Source organism: Apus apus, chromosome 1 (genome assembly GCF_020740795.1).
Source record: "Apus apus isolate bApuApu2 chromosome 1, bApuApu2.pri.cur, whole genome shotgun sequence".
Lineage (NCBI taxonomy): Eukaryota > Metazoa > Chordata > Aves > Apodiformes > Apodidae > Apus > Apus apus.
In genome coordinates this window covers 156337280-156356757 of record NC_067282.1, presented here as the reverse complement: position 1 = coordinate 156356757, position 19478 = coordinate 156337280, and the positions used below count along the sequence as shown (strand labels likewise).

Sequence of the window (19478 nt, the reverse complement as noted above, 5' to 3'; positions counted from 1 at the left end):
AGATGCTGTGAAAACATAAGGTGTAGTACAAAAAGATCAAGAGTTTCTCGGTTTTTCATACTTGAATTTTTCTGCTTTGCAGGTCTCTGCCAAACAGTTGTTTTCTACTCGGGATTTTTATTAAGGGGTTTTCTTCATTATTGGTGCTTTTAAACTCAATATTTTTCCTACCACCAGTAACACCTGGAAATGCTCTATACTCACTATAAACAGTGCCAGTAAGAATGCTTAAGGAAACTCACTCTTCAATGTTGCTGACAGGCCTCAAAGTCTCCTGAAGAGCAGTTTCTGGAATAATGATCTTCAGCTTGCATTATCCAAAGCCAAAGTATACTCAATAGCTTGGTGTGACAACTGTTAATAAAATAGTTTACAGAAGCGTGATCTCTGAGCATGCAAAACATGCACAAAAACATAGATCCCATTTTTTTAAATTAAAATTCATATTTTTAGGCACATCAGTATTTCAGCATCCATCTTCAGAAGATTAAAGAAATTCTATTGTCTTTGAGCCCTACCTAAATGAGCCTCTTGGACCAAAGTGTCTTGGGGACCCACTGAGATTATGTACAGACCCTTGCTTAGAATTTCCTAGTGTTCAGTTTTCAGAATAGGTAGTTCTTCTATATTTGGGATAAAAATATTTTTATGTCCAAATTTTTTCAGCCCCTCAAGGGGTTCTGAATTATGAAGCAATTTTGATTTTTTTTCTGCAAAATGGAACATGAGGGGGAGAAAAGCACATGCATATTTAAGGTGATCTAAAACCAGAGCGGGAATTCTTAAGTATCTCCTGTAGCAATGTACATGCTTCTCTGCATTGTTGTTAAACTTCACTGCTTAAAAAGGCATGACTATGGACTAGCACCAGTCTATCTCCTAAATAGCATAATTATGATAAAATTATTGCATATCAATCTGTTAAGGTCATTTGTGGACATATGCATGTCATTATCTGAAAGGGACAGAAAAGATGGAGCCCTGAATATGCCTTTAGCAGCTTTAGGCAGTATAGATGTTCATGTCCATTGAAGTGGAGTGGCTGAACTTGCTACAGGCCACAGGAGAGGTGGCTTGGAAGAACCATCACCGTTATTAAAGTAAAGCAAACAGGATTTGCTTTTAAAATTATTTATTTAGGTTTTCGGAACAGTATTTTGATTTTGATTTTCAAAGTATCCAGTGAGACTTGGAGTAGAAAAATGTTTTCAGCGAATGTTAGGGCTCCACGTCTAGTGTCAGTGTAAGACAACTACAGTGTAAAGAGTTCCACTTTCTCACCATCAGCACACCTTTACTGCAGGTGGAAGAAGGTGACACCTTTGATGCTGTTGAGGTAGTTCAGCACATCTCTTCCCTGCTTATCCTATTTGCTGAAGCTACCAATTAGCATGCCAATTATCTGTGTACTTTCAAAATGAGCAATGTTCTACTACAGGTAACCTGGGCAGGTTGTGGTTCCTAGTATCACTAACCAGCTGAGATTCACTGCTTCCACAACTTCTAGGCACTTTTGAGATAGGCTGGATTTTAAAGTGACCTTTGAAATAAGATTTTTTGCTCCTGACAAGTCCTCAGAATGATCCAGTAATTCTCTCCTTGAAACCTCCAAACACATTAACACTCTTACACACCAAATTATGTATGTCAAAACACCCACTTAAAAACCAACTATTTTGCAACCCAAAGCATTACTAGCACTTCAGGAAGCAGCAATTGTTGTAACTTAAAGGCCTCATCTTTTAAACCAAGGCAGTCTTAATGGCAAGAAAAATTTAGTTCCAAGTCCCTCAAGCATAGCACACAGGCATTCCCTCTTTCATTGCCTCTGTCTGCAATAGATATATATCTTGCATAATCTTCTGAAAGATTCACTGTATAATTTTTTTTGTATTTTCCACAGTTGTTTTCAGAATATATTGAGGTGTTGATCATATACATGTTGCTTTGATGAAGGCACTCTGCCGAGTTTCAGTTCAGTGAATTTTCAAGTCATTCAAAACGTTTTCAGTAGTTATTTCTGTTGAGTATTCAGATGAATTCTTCTCATATGAACATGTATGCAAAAGCTGGTCCTGATCTGCATCCAGATGATTATCTGATGGGGAATTTCTCAGTCTTGCGCTTCAAAACAGCAAGGCCACTGAAGAGCCGGCAGTTAGACTGTGCTGTTTCACGGTGGTTGTCCTGTCGTAACATTGATGCTGCATGTGGTACAAATTGGAGCCTGGTTTTTTGCCTTCTAAGTCTCCTAAAACCTCAGTAGTTTGTCCGAGGACAAATTGGATGTAGACAGAAGTGACACTGAGGATCTGCAAGCTCTTGCTATCATATGAACCCAAACAACACAAAGAGCCTCTTCTTCACTCCTGTCAGTAAGCTCACCCCTAACTGGAAACAGGATGGTGCAAAGGCCAATTTAAAGTGGAAAACTCAGTCCTGGATATTTGTTTCTAATGATATTCTGGAGCTTTTGGCAAAAGGATAAGTAAAATATATAGACTCTTAGTAAAAATAGTCTTAAAATGGCAGGCAAAAACAGCATCTGCAAAAAGAGGTTTTGTGTGTCTCTTGTGTCCACAGACTATGATGACACACTATAAAAGTGAATGAAGTAGGTGAAGGTACTGCTCCCAGTATCTCTATAAAAACTGATTGAGATTATGCAGAACAGAGAATGCTATCTAAAACTGATGAATTATGTATTAAGTGTTAATGAAAGATTAAGTATCATGCAACATTTATATTGGGATACAAAGAATGACAGATGAGTCAGTACACAACCCCAAAATTGCGAAATCTGAGGAGTAGTATGGTTTCTTAAAATCTGTAAATCTGGCACAGAATTTCTTATTGTTATGCTGTCCAGATGGAAACAATATGCTGTTAAAACTATTAAAAACTCTGAATTTCTATTAAAAATGGTGCTCCTTAGGTTAGTTCATTAGCTTAGTATCTAGATTGAATTAATTTGGATGTGAAGGCTTTTCTCTTGTTTCTGAAGTTTTTTGTGGTTTTATAAGCAAAAGTATTGCAATTGAAAATTCAGTGTATTTCATTAACCCTGTCCTTATTTTATGAGTAAAAATGAAGAAGAGTTCTTGAATATTTGGACAGGGTTTTCTTTAGCTGCCTTTAGATTTTAGATACAGTAAAAGACATGTTCAAAAAGGGAGTGATATCTTCCCCATGTTCCTGGTTGATTGATAGGAAAATTATTATCTATTTAAATTGCAACATAAATGCATATTCAGAACAAATATTAGGAAGAAAACTTTCTCCTGCTTATCATAACGAAAAATAGGCCACCTGGAGACACTGTGGAGTCAGTAGTGTTGGGCATCTTTTTAAAAAGGTTTTTTATACTGAGCCATAGCCTTTGAAGAAGGGAAAAGGTGAGAAGTATTGTGGTATGCTAATCAATATGTGGCTCACTGGTGAAGAAAGTACTTCTCCAGTGTGCATTAGATTTTAAATTTAACATAGTAGATACTTAAACCAGAACTAAAAAGTGAAATTGTTGACAGTGTGTTATACTCAGTATCTTCATTTGGCTCAATGATTATTTAAATGTGTGTTTTTATTTTTGTTTTTAGTAGCTAAGGATGTCAACATTTTTTTTGATGATTTAGAAGGTGTGAACAGCCCTTCCAAAGATGATGACTCCCTGCTTCACCACGGTAATTTGACCAGTACTTCTGATGATGCCAGCAGGTTGGAAGTTGTGGGGGAGGTAAGAACACACAGAAATATTCAGATAATAATTATTCATGCTCATTATAAAGAAGGATTAAATGTAATTTGATTTTAAAATCTCATTTTGTGCAAGACAACTGGTATCTGACCTGTGTAATGGGGGCTGGTTTTTTCCATTTTAAGATTATAATGCTGAAATATAAAGTATCTCAAGTTAAAAGGAGGTTTTATGGTTTTATTGAGTTCATACCCCCATTGAAAAGCCTATATGGGCTTTTGTTGTTTGCTTGTTTTCTGAATCAGCCAAGCCTAATGCTTCACTGTCTTTGAAAATAATGGAAAAGTTTGCCTTATATTAATCCTTTTGTGGAAAGAGAAGGGAGGAAGAGAATTTATCATAAATCTCTCATGAGAAGTATTGGATATTAAGTATGTGAATGATTCCCTTCCAGTGAAGGACAAGTGAACTGATGGTGCGTAATGGTAATTCAGAAAACGTGCCAGGGAGGAGTCATGAAGCACATAGTCCCTTTTAAATTATGTCTGAAGGCACACAAAGCATCATAGATCCAAGTATGAAAATTTGGGCCTAAACTCCTTTATTTGTGTCTTCTGTGCCAAAAGGAATGTGATACCCTTTAACTTCACCTGCAACTGCCCTACAACCCATAGGTGTTTGAGCTGTTTCCTCGGGGACTGAGGACACCAGGGACTTGACTCCTTTACCCCACCTCAGGGGTGCAGCTGCATCCAGGCTACTCACTGGAGTGGTCTGATACTACCTTCAAGCTATGCCTGAGGAGTTTTTGGCAGAGGGCTGACTGGCAAAGAACAAATCTGGCAGAGACCATATTAACAATTAAAAGCACAGAAAACCAGAGGATATTGCTGAAGGCCTTGCCCTGACCCTGTTTTGTTTATTAGTTTAGATAAAATTTAGAAGATATAATTACCTATTATGTCTTTTTCAGGAGATAGAGGGGGTTGTGGTTCAAATTCGTTTGTGAAACGCTACTGAGAAGAGAGTTAGAGATTTTCTTTTTGCCAGAAATTCAGCCCATAGAAAGCCACGCTCCTGGAATGTTTAGACAGATAATTAAAGGAAAAAAAAAAAATCAGGGCACTCAGAGATATGTTTGTCCTTGCTCAAAATTTCATCTTCCCCTTTACTCGTCATTCTTCCCCAGCTTCCCATACAAGGGGCCGTCTTTGTCTACCCGTGTTGTAATAGGTTAACCTGAAACAATATTGCTATGTTGCATTTTGGGTCATGTACTGTATGGACTATAACATAAAACATAACTATAAAAACATGGGTGAAAAGAACATGATCTTTGCATGTTAAAAAGGAAAAGCAAGCAGAAAATTGTCAGGACAGAGGATGACATAGAGTAACATACTGCTGTTAGGGCAGAACATTTTTTTTCCCTGTTGGATGTATTACTTGTTTTTTAAAGAGAAAGGGAAAATATCTGAGGAATATTTTCCTAGTTGAACAGATTATCTTTTTTCCCTTTCCTATCCATAACTGAGAAAAATAGCAATGTAGGTCATGTGTATATATATATATATATATGTATGTAAGGAAAAAAAAAATCTGGAAGACTGCAAGTCTTAATGGGAGCTGAGAGATGCTGCAGTCTATCTACAAGAAAATTTCACGGTACTTGGGCCCTGCTTAATTTCAGAAGGAAAAGATACACTGTTTTATAGTTTGCTATAGATGTTTTACAGTTTGTATGGATAGATATAAGAGCTCAACTATACAGTGAACTCTGAAGCTTCAAGCTTCCTTTCAGTTTTTTTGTTGAGTAGCTAAGAGAGCCTGTCAATCCCACTTAATGCCATCAGGCCTGGCCCTAGTGAAAGCCACTCTTGAATGATTTGGTTTCTTTGGTTCAGTTTTAAAGCTGACATCGCAGCCAAATAATTTTATATGGTTTCATTTGAATTAATTAAAATTAATTTACAATCTAAAGAATTGACAAGGACATAGCAATGGTTTCTTATCACTTTTGTGTAGCTGACAAATTGACCTATTGTTTGCTTCCACTGTTAGTTGTTCATACTCTACCAAAAGATCCAATGAAGACTTTATGGATGGAGCTTTATCAACAGTTCCTTAGCAGATGCAGCTCAAGATTTGGATTCAGCTTTTCCTTTCAGCTTGCGTTTTTTTCTTTGGTTTATGTTTCATTCAGACACAACTACAATTGAAAACTACGGTAGAAAACTACAATTCTGTTACTTCCTAACTTTTGAGCATTTGATTCTGCAGCCTAGATAATTTCATTGTTAGAAACTCTTCACGTAATTAAATATATTATGGTATCAAGAAGCATATTCCAACCAGTGAGATACATGGAAAAATATATCTGCAACATGGAAGTTGCAGCTTTCACAAAATTGTAATCTAAATGGGCAAAGGGATATTATAAAAAAAGAACACACAGAGAAAAAATACACTCATTCTTTGATTAGAGCTTTAAAAACTGTGTGGTTCTGGGTTTGTCTGCACTAGTTATCAGTGTTAGTGGTGCACATACTAACCCCCTGCAACAGCTGTGAAGTTACATGCAGGGGACTCTAATTTCAAACAGCCACAAGCAACAGGAAAATATGATCTCTTTATAATTCAGAGGTCTTGTCTTCATTGAGCATCCATACTTATAATAATCAGGTACCAAAATAATAGGAATCAAGAAATAATCTGTCATTAAATTAGTAAACATTGGAGTCCCATCTGATTAATTTTTTTAAAGACCTGCAGCTAAACTTTCAAATTTCTTAGAGTTCCCTAACCGCACTTTTGTTTAAATATTCCATTTAAAGTCTCTATAACGGTTAGGGTTACAAAGTCTCTGATTTTGGATAATGAAATATTTGGGGCAAGCCCTTCAGTCTAGAACTCTCCTAGCATGTATGTGTATATGAGCCGTGTGTCTATGAACATTGATATCTTCCAGTTCTGGGTCTGAGAATATGAAAACGAGTGCATTTCTTGGAAGAGATTTCATGTTTATGCATCTTTAGATTCATAGAATGGTTTGGGTTCACAGAGATCTTAAAGGTCATGTAGTTCCAACCCATCTACTACAAATCATAGAATCACAGAGTGTGTGGGGTTGGAAGGGACCTTTAAAGATCATCTAGTCCAGTGCCCCTGGCTGTGCTCAGGGACCTTTTTAACTAGATCAGGTTGCTCAGAGCCTGGTCGAGCCTGACTCTAAATGTTTCCAGGGATGGAGCCTCCACCACACCTCTGAGCAACCTGTTCCAGTGCTTCACCACCCTCATTGTAAAGAACTTCTTCCTAATGTCTAATCTAAATCTACCTTGCTCTAGTTTAAGACCATTGCCCCTCATCCTATCACTACACACCCTTGTGAACAGTCCCCCCCCACTTTCCTGAAGCCCCCTTCAGGTACTGAAAGGCTGCTATGAGGTCCCCCCAAAGTCTTCTCCTCTTCAGGCTGAACAATCCCAGCTGCCTCTGCCTGTCTTCATAGGAGAGGTGCTCTAGCTTTCTGATAATTTTTGTAACCCTTCTCTGGACTCGTTCCAACACGTCCATGTCCCTCTTGTGTTGAGGACTTCAAAGCTGGACACCGTACTCCAGGTGGGGTCTCACAAGAGCAGAGTAGAGGGACAGAATCACCTCCCTTGATCTGCTGGCCACACTTCATTGGATGTAGCTCAGGATGTGGTTGGCCCTCTGGGCTGCAAGTGCACATTGTTTGCTCATGTCTAATTTTTCATCCACCAGGACCCCCAAGTCTCTTTCTACAGGGTTACTCTCAATCACATCATCCCCCAGCATGTATTGATAGCAAGGATTGCTCCTACCCAGGTGCAGGACCTTGCACTTGGCCTTGTTGAATTTCATGAGTCCTTCTGGATAGCATCCCATCCCTCTGGCATATTGACTGCACTAGTCAGTTTGTTGTCATCTGCAAACTTGCTGAGGGTGCCCTCCATCCCACTGTCTTCATATGTTAGATTCTCAGTCTTCTTGTAAATCTAGACTCAATCTTTAAAGCTGCTTTACAGGCTGTAACTAAGGGCTACAGAAAGTGTTCCTTCTCAGAGGCTATACCAGTTTAGTAGGGTGTATTAATCTTGATTTGTCACACTGTTCCTAAAGTGAAAAGGACCTCCAAGTACAGGTAAGAGTCCAAGCTGCCTATCTGAGTGAAAAATATCAATGGTGTAGTTTGGAGTGTTTCACAAGTCCAAAAGGAAGTAGTTGTCTCAAGAAGATGTATTTATCGGAGAAGAGGTCCTACAAGTCAAATAATTCAGCTAAATCTCATAAATTCTCTTTAATGTGAGGTTCTAAATGCACTGATCAGTCAGTGTAGGACAAACCATTTTTCTTCAGAGAAAGATTAAACATAGGAAGAATAAAGTGTAAATTTGTTTTCCATTACTGAATCATTACTGCACATTAAGGCACGGTCCTGGTGGTACATTATGGGTGTGTCTGTGCTAACATTTTAGTTTGGATCAGAGTGTACATTTGGAGTGAGTCTAAATTGTCCCTACCCATGCCTTGTTTGCACTCCAGAGCAGTCATGAATTTCAAACCTGCGTTCCTTCTGCATGCAAATAAGTTGTGAGATGTCCAGTAAATCTGGATCAGACAGGAGAGGGCCCAAAGCAAGCCCTCAAGCCTGCATAGTGTGGGCAGCAGTTCCTCAGCACAAATTGTTTTGCTCTCCAGGTCCTTTTCTCTTACACCAATTTACTTGCTGAAATACACATAGTGACTCTGCGACCTATAGAACATGAGAGGTTGCTCAGCAGGAAGCTTAGAAATCAGACCAGGACCACCAAGCTGACCCACCACCTCTAAATCTCCTTCAGCACCCTACCTTTATTTAAATAACCTGCAATAACCCTTGGGTTTTTTGGTTTTTTTACATTTTCTCAACATAAACATTTTATTGAAAAAAATAAATAGTGCTTCCTGAGCTGTTTTAATATTTAATGCTCTGTGACAAATACTTCTGATATCCTGATAATATCATTTGTCAGCACGATATGCAGTATAGATATAAATGGTTTGTTACTGTTATTTCCTTAGGGCTTCTTTTTCAGCTCGAAGGACTGTTCCACTATATCAAGTCTGTATGTGTCAGGAGTCAGGCACTGCAATAAAAGAATCTTAGAAATATTTGCTTTCTGCCTACAGTAAACTGGATGTACCAAGGGGACGGGACATTTGGGATTCTTTCTTTGGTTTTTCCATTTAATCGAAATGCCTGCTGAGAATCAGAAGTATAGCTTATGCTAAGCTCTTTGAATGGGTTTATTCTTTTTCTTTTATTTTTTTTCCCCTCTAAGAATCACGTGTCCTGTTACTATGTTCATATTTTGCCATTTAAATTAAGAAGCAGTTCTCCTATGGGGAAAGTATTTTGAAAATTCCCTACTGTGCCTGGATGTGAAAGGCAAAATACTCTTTCTTTCCTTTTTTTTTTTCCCCAGAAATTTGATCAACTATTATAGGGCATGGCTATTTCTGGCAGGAAATTCTGAAAAGAACAGAGAGGAATTAGCTTAACTCTTCCTTCATCTTGGAGCTTGACTGATCTTGTGGTCCTTGAAGACCCCTACTCATTAAACTGCTCTGACAGAGTGCTGTTTGTTCCCATTTATCATTCAGAGTGCACCTTTCTAGTACAAAACACGCCAGCCTACAAACTGCCACGCAATCTCAACTTATTTGAAAGCAAAAGCTTAATCTCTGGGAAGAACTTGTATTATGTGGAAGTAGTGTTACTTTGAGAGGGAGATTTGTAGAGAGTTTTGTCTCACAAATTTCTTAAGAGACCAGCATTTTGGTTTCAGGAGAGGGACCTGCTTGACCTCTTATTGACAGTTCAATCAAGTTGTTTCTGTCTGTCAGAGCTAATATTTGAACAGGCACATTCTTTGCAGGATGTAGCCAAGAAACAGTATTTATTGTGTTAGACCAAATACGAAGAGTTATTTTCAAATAAATCTGGGAGGCTACCTCAGCTATCCCGTGAGCCCAGAATACTCTCTAATTAGTCTAATGAAGTATGATGAGGTGGGTACAGGACCTTCATGTCCTTTTTGTGTTCTGTGAGGCAGTGGTATCATAGTAATTGCAAATCAATGACACGGAGATTCTTAGAGAAGTCTTAGTGTTTCTTGCTACAGTAAATCTTCATGCCATTGTTTATTCTTTGCATATGTACAAAGACATTCTACCATAGTTAGTTCTTAATTTTAAATTTATGCTTCAGTAACAGTAATTTCTATTTTATATGTAAGAGATTGTTCCTAATTTCCTGGAGGGTGGTGGGGGAGGAAGATTTGTTTGCATTCTCTCCTATCCCATGCCTGTATGACCAAACATCTGTCTAAGACCACTTCCTGGTCTTCTAAGAAGCATCTAATAACTTGAACAGCTTGTTCTGATTCCTTATCTTTCATGTTGAGCATTACTGAAAACTGCTGATGCTAACAGTAATGCAGTAATTACCAAGACAAATTAATATTACTGAAATGTTTTACTTTCTTTTTACAGGAAGTACCTGATAAGAACAAAACCAATGGACTCTATTTTAGAGATGGGAAATGTCGGATTGACTACATCCTGGTATACAGAAAATCTAATCCACAGACAGAAAAGAGGGAAGTATTTGAGAGAAATATCAGAGCAGAAGGTCTTCAAATGGAAAAAGAAGTAAGAGAGCTTCCTTGAAAAAAACCTTCCAATGTTTAAAGCTGTGCAGAATTTTAGGCTATGAGTTTTCTTTACTCTGAATCTGCTTTACTGTGTTATAACAATGGAAAAATGCTTTTAAGCATGCCGAAATATAGGCTATTTATTGCCAGAGCAGTGGGAAAACATAGCCTAAAGGAAAATCAGACACACAAATTGAAGGCCAAAACAGGCCATTACAGTCATCTTTTTCAACCTTATGCACAAGTAGGCCACAGAATTTCATCCACTTTGCTGTGCAATAGAGAAAACAAGTGCTGAGTTTGTATGGCTTGAAGTCTACTGAGTGAAATCCACATTTCTACACCTGTGTTTCCTTTTAGCTACCTGCTCTATGCTGAGGCTCTTGGCACTCTTTCCAGAGACCTAACTAGACCCCTGCCTTCATTTCCCTGTCAGCTTAGGCACAGGGACTTGAACGGTATTTTGATAGCTTGAAAACAGCCTAAAATATTTCCTTCTGTCTTAATCTTAAAAATCGAAATAATTGGACAGTACATATAAATAATTTCTATCGATGTTATTTCCAACACAAGGTCCTAAAATAGTAAATCTTTTCTAAACAAGAGTGTAAAAATGAATGTAAAGTGTCTAAAAATGCAATGATGTGATAGGTAGCAGGAGCAAGGCTTAAAGAGATCATTATCTCTTTTGCCTACGCTATGTTCTTTCTTAAACTTGAAAGTGTGCTTAAACAGGGCTTAAGTTGCACTTCTGTGCAGAATAGAAATTGCTGAATATTTACCTTTGTTTGTGCTCATTCGAGTCACACTAATGCGACTATGTATTGTCATGCAGCCACTGACGGAAGCAGCAGCAGAATTATCAGATTGCAGGCTTTGGTCAATTATGTAGTTGTACGTTTTCTCAATTTCTTTTACTGAATTCCTGGTATATGTGTAGATATTCTGCATGTGTACTTGAAAGGCACCTTTCTTTAGAGAATACTGGGGAGGAAAAAATGGACTCTTTTTCCAGAATAATTAAAATACTTCAGTTTCTTTAATTGTTTTTGAATTAACAGTCACTGGTGAATATAAGTCTATAAGAGCATATAATTGGTTATATCAATGAGTTACCATAAACTATTCCTTCAAATAACCTGGAATCTTCAGTGTGGCTACAGTTGGTAGGTGTTTTCAGTGGCAACTGTTCAGTTGTTACGTTTCCTGTAAACATACCACTGTCTGTAGGAGTTGTAACTCAACATACAAGAACACTGGAGTGTTGCTGAAGCTGTTCAGTTTCACATCCCAGAATTTTGCCCTGCTCCTGCCAGGAGAGATGCTGAAGAAATCTCTGAAGTTTGGGCAGTGTAGAAAATGAAAGTGGAAGGAAAGCTCCATATTTATATATCTGCCCAGTAGTTTTGAACCTTTCTCGCTTTGTGATTTTTGCAGTTATTAATGTACTAAGGTCAGCAGTGAAAGTTATGACATCACTTTATATGTTAAGTATTGGGAAACTTATTGCAACACTTCACACAGAAAACTTTTTCAAATTGATAATTTAAGTGCTTACTTAAGTTTTTTTGTGGCTTTCAGGCCCATTTATTTGGACTTTGCTGCCTAGGCTGCATTCATCTTCTGCCCATTTGATTATTCATTTCAGTTTCTATTATGCTACTGACATGTAGTTTTATTTCTTATTAATCTCCTTTGGCCTCAGTGTGACTTCTTGTCAGCATCAGTAATTGCACATTTTCTAAACTCAAAATGATCAAAATGACATTGTGTTACATGAGTCAGGCTAATGTTTCTGAAACCTAGGGTAGCAATCTTTTTTCACATCTGACTTTGACCTAAAATTAAACTCTAGCATGTATATTTTATGATCATGTTAGTTTCTAAATTGAATTATAATCCTGAAGGAAATAAGTACATTCTTGGTATGCTCCTTTCCCCCTCCCCACAGAGTGACAACTGTGCTGCGTAAAACTTAGGCTTAAACAAAGCAGTATGAACAGTTAATGCCTAGATTATTCCTCATTATTTTCACTTCTTTAGATGACACTATGCATCATTCTGACTTTCAATTCTGGAAGATTTTAACAACAGTTTTGTTTTCTAGTTGCTAATATATAACACATCATAAATATATATGATATATGATATATGATATATGATATATAACATATAATGTATAATATATAATATATAGAATATATTGCTTCCAGTGGGAAAAGTTTGCTCCTGGATAAAATGAGAGAATTGTCTGCAGCTTTGGCCACAGAATTTATACAGAGGCAACAGGCTGCAGCCACTGGGCTGAGATAAATTTTTTCCCTTCTATGAATTTTTTGTAGTTGTTGGATCACTCTCCTTTGACTTGTGGCCATTCATATATTGACATTTGATTTTGTTAGACCTGTCTTTTTAATGTGAAATCAGTGGCAGAGAGGAAAACTTACAGCTGTTCACACTCCAGTTTCAAAACTATACTCCTTGGACACACTGTGGAGAGAGAAAAATGCACTGCAGTGACTTGCTGACGAGTGTAGCACAGGAAAATAGCCAGGAAGTGGTGGGTGAAGTGAGCCCAGTATTCAGTTAACAGCATGAAATGAGAAAGTGAATCTGAAATGAGTTCATAAATGTTGAGATAATTTCAAGCAAAATGTCAAGAACATGTAGTTGAGAAAGGTCTGAACAGGTATATATTTCTGACTCTAGGAAGAAGTGATAACATTTTGCAGATATTCCCCAATGAATGTACATTCACATTCCTCAGCTACACCACAGCTACACTCTCCTATGGAAGGTCTGCCAGATTTACTATAACCAGTAATGAGGGGATCCCAGAACAATGAACTGATCATTAAATTAGTGAAGGTATAGAAAACAAAAGATGTAAGAGTGAATTCTAATTGAATGGAAGAGCATACATATTTTTATGACCCTTCTCACTGCTTTTCAGTATATATTTGGTCTGAATAGGATGACTGTGTTGTCCCAGTCCAACATTTATCACATCCAACATGTTATCGCATGCATAGGAGCTCTAGGTAAGCTAATTGAAAACATAGGTCACTACAGGAAAAGAGACTGTATTTTCTTTTCAGCCCAATATAAAATTTCCTATATTGAGTTGTCCTTTTTTACAGTGTCTCACAATTGAGACAAATAACTGCAGTATCTTGGCTCAAGGATTCTTGATAATTTATAATGATTCTTGTATTTTTTAATACTCATTGGAACAAACTTATGTATTGGGTAAAACCAAGAAGGCAGTCCTCAAATGGAGCAAGTTCTTATCAGAGTTGAAGTACCAACAGCATTCCTGGTTTGTAGGCACTGAGACCTTCTGTAAACGTTACACGAGACTCATACCTTCCAGAGCTGACTGGCCGACTGTCAACAGGAGACAAGGTACTACTGTCCACATTCTGAGCGTATCTTTCATATTTATCCAAATACAAGATAAACCTGAGACTAAGATCAGCCCACTGACACTCAGAAGAAAAAATAAAAATAACTTATGATCATCTTTGTGTAAAGAGAATGTACAGATAATGTCTGTTATTCCAACTACAGTGTTCATCTGTCTGGGACTGTAAAAAAACCTGTCTTTTCTAGTGAGAATGCAGAGTCGGAATTACATTGGTCTGATGACATTTTTCACAAAAAAGATTTGTAAATTAAACCTCTTGTCCAAAATCCAGCAAAATTCACTTACCCCAAATTATTCCTGTAGCTTCAATTAATATATTTTAATCCCAGTCCTAAATGGCCAGGTAGAGTTAAATTGCTGTAAATAGTAACTATGCTGTGCTGGTATATGGATACAGTATTACAGGCATCTTTCAGCACGGTTCTTTAAATTATATTACACTAATAGAGCATGCACAGAGGTAGCCAGCATGGAGCAGCTCATGTACGTAACTTGTTCACTTGCAACCTGTTTAAGCTGGACTGAGATGCAATACAAATGAAGAGTAGATAGCACAAGAAGATAGCACATGAAGATAGTAAGATAGCACAAAGAAATCTATGCTGGATGAACATGCACAGACAACATTACAACAGATTTGTAATTTGCAAAGAGAAGAACAAGGTCATCTTAGATTTAAGTAAATACTGTGTATCCTAAATTAATCTAGTGTTGATTAGGATCTGGTCATGTAGCCCATGGAATAGAGTGCAATTAGTTTGAACTTGGCATGTTTTTATGTTGTTTGGTTTTTATTTTGCTTCTCATGACTGCACTAAACTAATTAATACAGAGTCATTCTACTACTAAATTTACTTGATGCATTTTGCTTAATGATTGTGTCCAAAGTTTTTAATTTATAATTTGTGAATTGATTTGATACTGTTGATTTGTAAGTTTATTTTAAAAGGCATTTGACATGCTGGTAGAAATTGATACATAGAAATGTAGTAAAGGGGAACTGATCATATAAGTAGTGAAAGTAGTATTCAGGCCCTTTTATATATATATTTTTTTCATATTTATTTGTACTAATGTTTCAGCATAGAAGCAATTAACTGCTTTAAAGCAATAGCTTTAGCTTTCCTTACTGCCTTAAAAAAGCAGATCTCCTCACAACTACTGAATGAGGAATATGTTTCAGGAACTAATTTCAGATATTTTACAAAAAGCAGTCAATCTGTTTGGGCTTCTGCCCACACATTGATCTTTGGGCAGTGTAGAAAAAAAGGTGTTAGTGTAGTGTGCTGCTTTCAGGTCCAGTTTTCAGGAACAATCCAAATTGTGTGAGTTTTGTGTTACATGCCCAATTAAAAATTTAAACATTGCCACTGTTAAGTGTCAAACTGTCACCAGGGCATCTCTAATTGCATTCACTGCCTGCCTCAAGCAGCAGCTGACATTTCTGGGGTAACATCTGGCAGCTGATATGCAGCTGGTGCATACAATAGACAGTAGAAATACATAATAGGGTTTTTCTGGAGAAAACCCAAGAAGACAGGGAGGAAAAGCACAGTGCAAGCTTCACTTTTGTTGTATGAACAAATATCTGCTAGCAGGTATAATCTGAGTTTCCAAGTTGTGTTTAGAGATCTTTCTCATTAGTTGATCCAATGTAATTATAGGATAATACTATTTCATGATGTTTCAAGTTTGCAAATGGATGTAGATAGTTCCATGGAGATGCAGTAGGAGTTTTACTAAATGTTCTCTCTTAATGTGGCTGTAACTTTGTGCAAATGGGACAGGACTTTGATAGCTAGAAACGTGTTCAGTAAGAAACATATTTAGCAGAAACTTGAAGCCTGGTTTAAAATTATGAATGTTGAGAGAAATTACAGATGACAGAAAGGGCACACAATATAGTGTCTCTGTGACTTTTGGCTCGTCCCTGAGTGTAAAACCAAAATAGACTTCTGACCATGTCAAAGTGAGATAAAAGTTAGAAATAAAGAATGAGTATGAAAAAAATAAGAACTTCAAAGACTGAATTTTTAAATATAGTTGTGCTTATAAAGTGGTGATGTGAAAGAGAAGTTATAATCAACAGCTGATACTCCTGAGCACAGTTAAATATGATCATATTTCTTTCTGGAAAAAATTACATCTACTACTTTTTGTTGTTGTTAGTACTTCAGAGCCGAAACAGTTTTTTGAGACTAATACACTTTTTTCTGGTTTGTGCGTCATCACTGCAATTGTTCATGAGACTCCTGTTACATAAACGTTATTGCTGAGTGTGATTCATGGGCAGAAATGAATTAAGCTGACTTCCAGACCCCAAGTGTTGTTTACAGAACTGAGTGCAGAAAAGTGTTTTATAAATTTAGCTTATGTAATTTAGTCCTCTCAGAACCAGTGCACAATAAAATCTCAGTGCCTTTGGAGTTGGCTCTCAAGTTTCTTTTTCAGTTGTGATGTCAGTTTATTCAGTTATTGAAACAACAGCCTATGGCCCAAAAGATATTTGCAGCTTGCCAGGAGAGTTCATGTGGTGGCCAGGAGCAAGCTGCAGGTCAGCTGGAGAATCTTTTCCTGGTTTCTAAGTTTTCCTTTGGTGCTCGTATCCTTTCCTTGTCATACTGAACTTACTCTGTACATACCAAAACCCCCTATCCACTAGAGAAAAGGGTGGCCATGGAAAGCTTCCACCATCAAAACTGCATCTGCTGTCCTCTGAGCTTTTTTTTTTTTTTACAGAGAGAAAGATATCTCTGATCATCCACTGTGTGAGATATGTGCTGGGAAGCCCTGGGAAAGCTGTGCATGTGTTGGTAATCCATACTTTGCAAGCATGGGGGATGTTGCCTATGGCTAACAGCCTTCTCTTTAGGACAAACTGGCATTCAGACAGAAATAGGCCTTCTTGGTTTTTGGAGATCAAATGTTGTATTGGGCTTGCATGGCAAGGTTTTAGTAGTAAGGGGACTACGGGGGTGGCTTCTATGAGAAGCTGCTAGAGGTTTCCCCTATGTCTCTCAGAGCCAATGCCAGCCAGCTGCAAGACAGGCCCACAGCTGGCCAAAGCCAAGTCCATCAGTGACAGTGCCTCTGATATAACATATTGAAGAAGGGGGGGGAAAACTGCTGCACAACAGCAGCCAGAGAGAGGAATGAGAATATGTGAAAGAAAAAGCTTTGCAGACAGCAAGGTCAGTGAAGAAGGAGGGGGAGAAATTTCTTCACATGCCAGAAAAGAGATTCCCTTGTTGCCTATGGTAAAGACCATGGAAAGGCAAGCTGTCCCCCTGCAACCCGCAGAGGTTTATGGTTGAGGAGATATCCACCTGCAGCCCATGGAGGATCTTGCACTGGAGTAGGTGGATTTGCCCAAAGGAGGCTGTGACCACATGGAAAAACCATGCTGGAACAGGCTCCTGGCAGGACCTGTGAACCTGTGGAGGGAGGAGACCATACTGAAGCAGGTCTCCTGCAGGGTTTATGACCCCATGGGGGACCCATGCTGGAGCAGCCTGTTCCTGAAGGACTGCACTCTGTGGATTGAAACCCATGCTGGAGCAGTTTGTAAAGAACTGCAGCCCATGGAAAGGAGTCACATTGGAGAAGTTTGTGTTGGACTGTATGCCATGGGAGGGCCCCACACTGGAGCAGAGGAACAAAGAAGGAAGAACAGAGACAACGTGTGATGAACTTACTACAACCCTCATTTGCCTTCCTGCTGTGCCGCCTGGGGGTAAGAGGTAGAGAAAACTAGGATTGAAGTTGAGCCAGGAAAGAAGGAAGGGGTGTGAGGAGGTCTTTTTAAGATTTGCTTTCTCATTATCTTACTCTGATTTGATTGATAATAGATGAAATTAATTTCCCCACATTGAGTCTGTTTTGCCCCTGACAGTATTTGGTGAGTGTTCTGTCCCTACACATATCTTGACCCATGAGGTTTTCTTTATATTTTCTTTTCCTTGCCCAGCTGAGGAGGAAAGTGATTGAGAGGCTTTGGTGGGCACCTGACATCAAGCCAGGGTCAACTCGCCACAGATACAGCTCAATGTTAATCTAACATGGTTAACTAATATCAAGTATATGGTCACTTTCATACACTCTAGTAAGCTTCTTCAGTTTCTCATTTTTCTGATACTAGTATTATGTAAATATCTACAGCTAATGAACTTACAGGACAAATTATGCAGTCTCCAGGAGCTGGGGTGTCAGAAACAGCAGAATATCCTATTGTTAGCAGGTGCAGTTTGTTATTTAATGTTGAAGCATTGTGTCTGATTGCATCTACGAATCACAGATGGAGACATCCAAGTGACATAAACTATGCCTGCAACAAGGGAACCACACTGAAATGCAAGCTCGTCACGTGTTATAAGTGAAAGTGCTTCCAGCTGTTTAATTTAAAATATTAAGCAGTTTATTTAATCCAAATTCAGCCAGAGCAGGTTAAAAACAGACTGGTCTACTGAAGATTTATTGTTAGTTAATTATTTAGTGCAAATAGCAAGTGGAGTCTCTTTTCAATAGCGTTTTATGGCAAAAATGCATAGATACAAACAGAACAATGTCCCTTTCCAGAGAGTGCTTTATGCCAAAAAGCATTGTCACTAACAGTGGAGGAGTTTTCTGCTGCTTGGGCTTCTGAAAGAAAATTATTTAGATTTTAGATACCATGTCCACTGTCCAGCACAGTGGCAATTTAGAAAAGAGCATTGAGGAGGTACATGGAAGTCTGGACGGATAGAGCCTGAACGCAAATTGCAGTGTGCAGTTGTTAAAAGTAACCTTCTTGATTGTCTGAGGGAAATGAAATATGAATGAAAATGAGTATGTTCCTGAGTTGATGAATTCCAGCCTTTAACAGGATTTTGTAAAGCTAGTAGACTAAGATACTGTTGTTGAAAAATTGATCTATATTTGAAAAAAGGATGGCTTTTTCATGGAGTATGGAGGTAATATAGAAAACATGTAGATAACTGACAAAGGGATAAAGAGGCCCCTGAGATACTTCTTTTCCTTCAGAAGTGTCGAATAGGATTTTTTTGTCAAAGTTTCCTGTAAGCAGTTTTCACAAATCAGAATGTCAAAAACCTTCTGAAGGACACCAGGCTCATGGAAAAAAACAGTCAATAGATTTAAAAAAAACTGTGAAGGTTACATGTGAGATGTCCCCTATATGTCAAAAGTCACCTTTCCCTTTACAATAATTGACCTTAAACTGCAATTATTATTGAGATGTTTTTTGCCTGCATCAGGAACAAGTGTAATGCAGAAGGCTACAATCATTTAATGCACAGTGAGAGCTTTCATTGCCCAAAGGTGACATGACTGGTTTGCTGTGACACTCCCTGATAGTTCTGGCTTAATGAGAAGAAATGTAGAGCTGTCTGTAGGGAACAAAAAGACAGAGTATATAGAAAAGCCAGTAGTACATTTTACATTCTCATTCATGTTGATGATTTGGTGTTGAACTTGTTTTGAAAAGACGGCATTTTATTTACAGCATTAAGCTGTAATGATTTCAAATGGCTGCAGTGCCTTCTTGGTCTAGGAAAATTTGCGTCTTCCCCTGCAGCATGAAGGGGTGTGTGGCTGCGGACCCTACAAGTAGTCCCAGGAGGGAAATATGAATCTGGAA

General features: G+C 38.0%; 1 protein-coding gene across 7 annotated transcripts in view; it reads left to right on the top strand.

Annotated features, from left to right (window-relative positions):
• ANO4 (anoctamin 4) overlaps positions 1-19478 on the top strand; it is a 199672-nt gene that overhangs the window by 85323 nt on the left and 94871 nt on the right. For 5 of the 7 annotated variants that reach the window (XM_051636778.1, XM_051636805.1, XM_051636796.1 and 2 more), the window contains 2 exons: positions 3597-3733; positions 10256-10414. In XM_051636778.1, coding sequence (XP_051492738.1) covers positions 3597-3733; positions 10256-10414 — 296 coding nt within the window. The remainder of the gene's footprint in view (positions 1-3596; positions 3734-10255; positions 10415-19478) is intronic. The other 2 variants (XM_051636787.1, XM_051636771.1) reach the window with 2 other exon arrangements.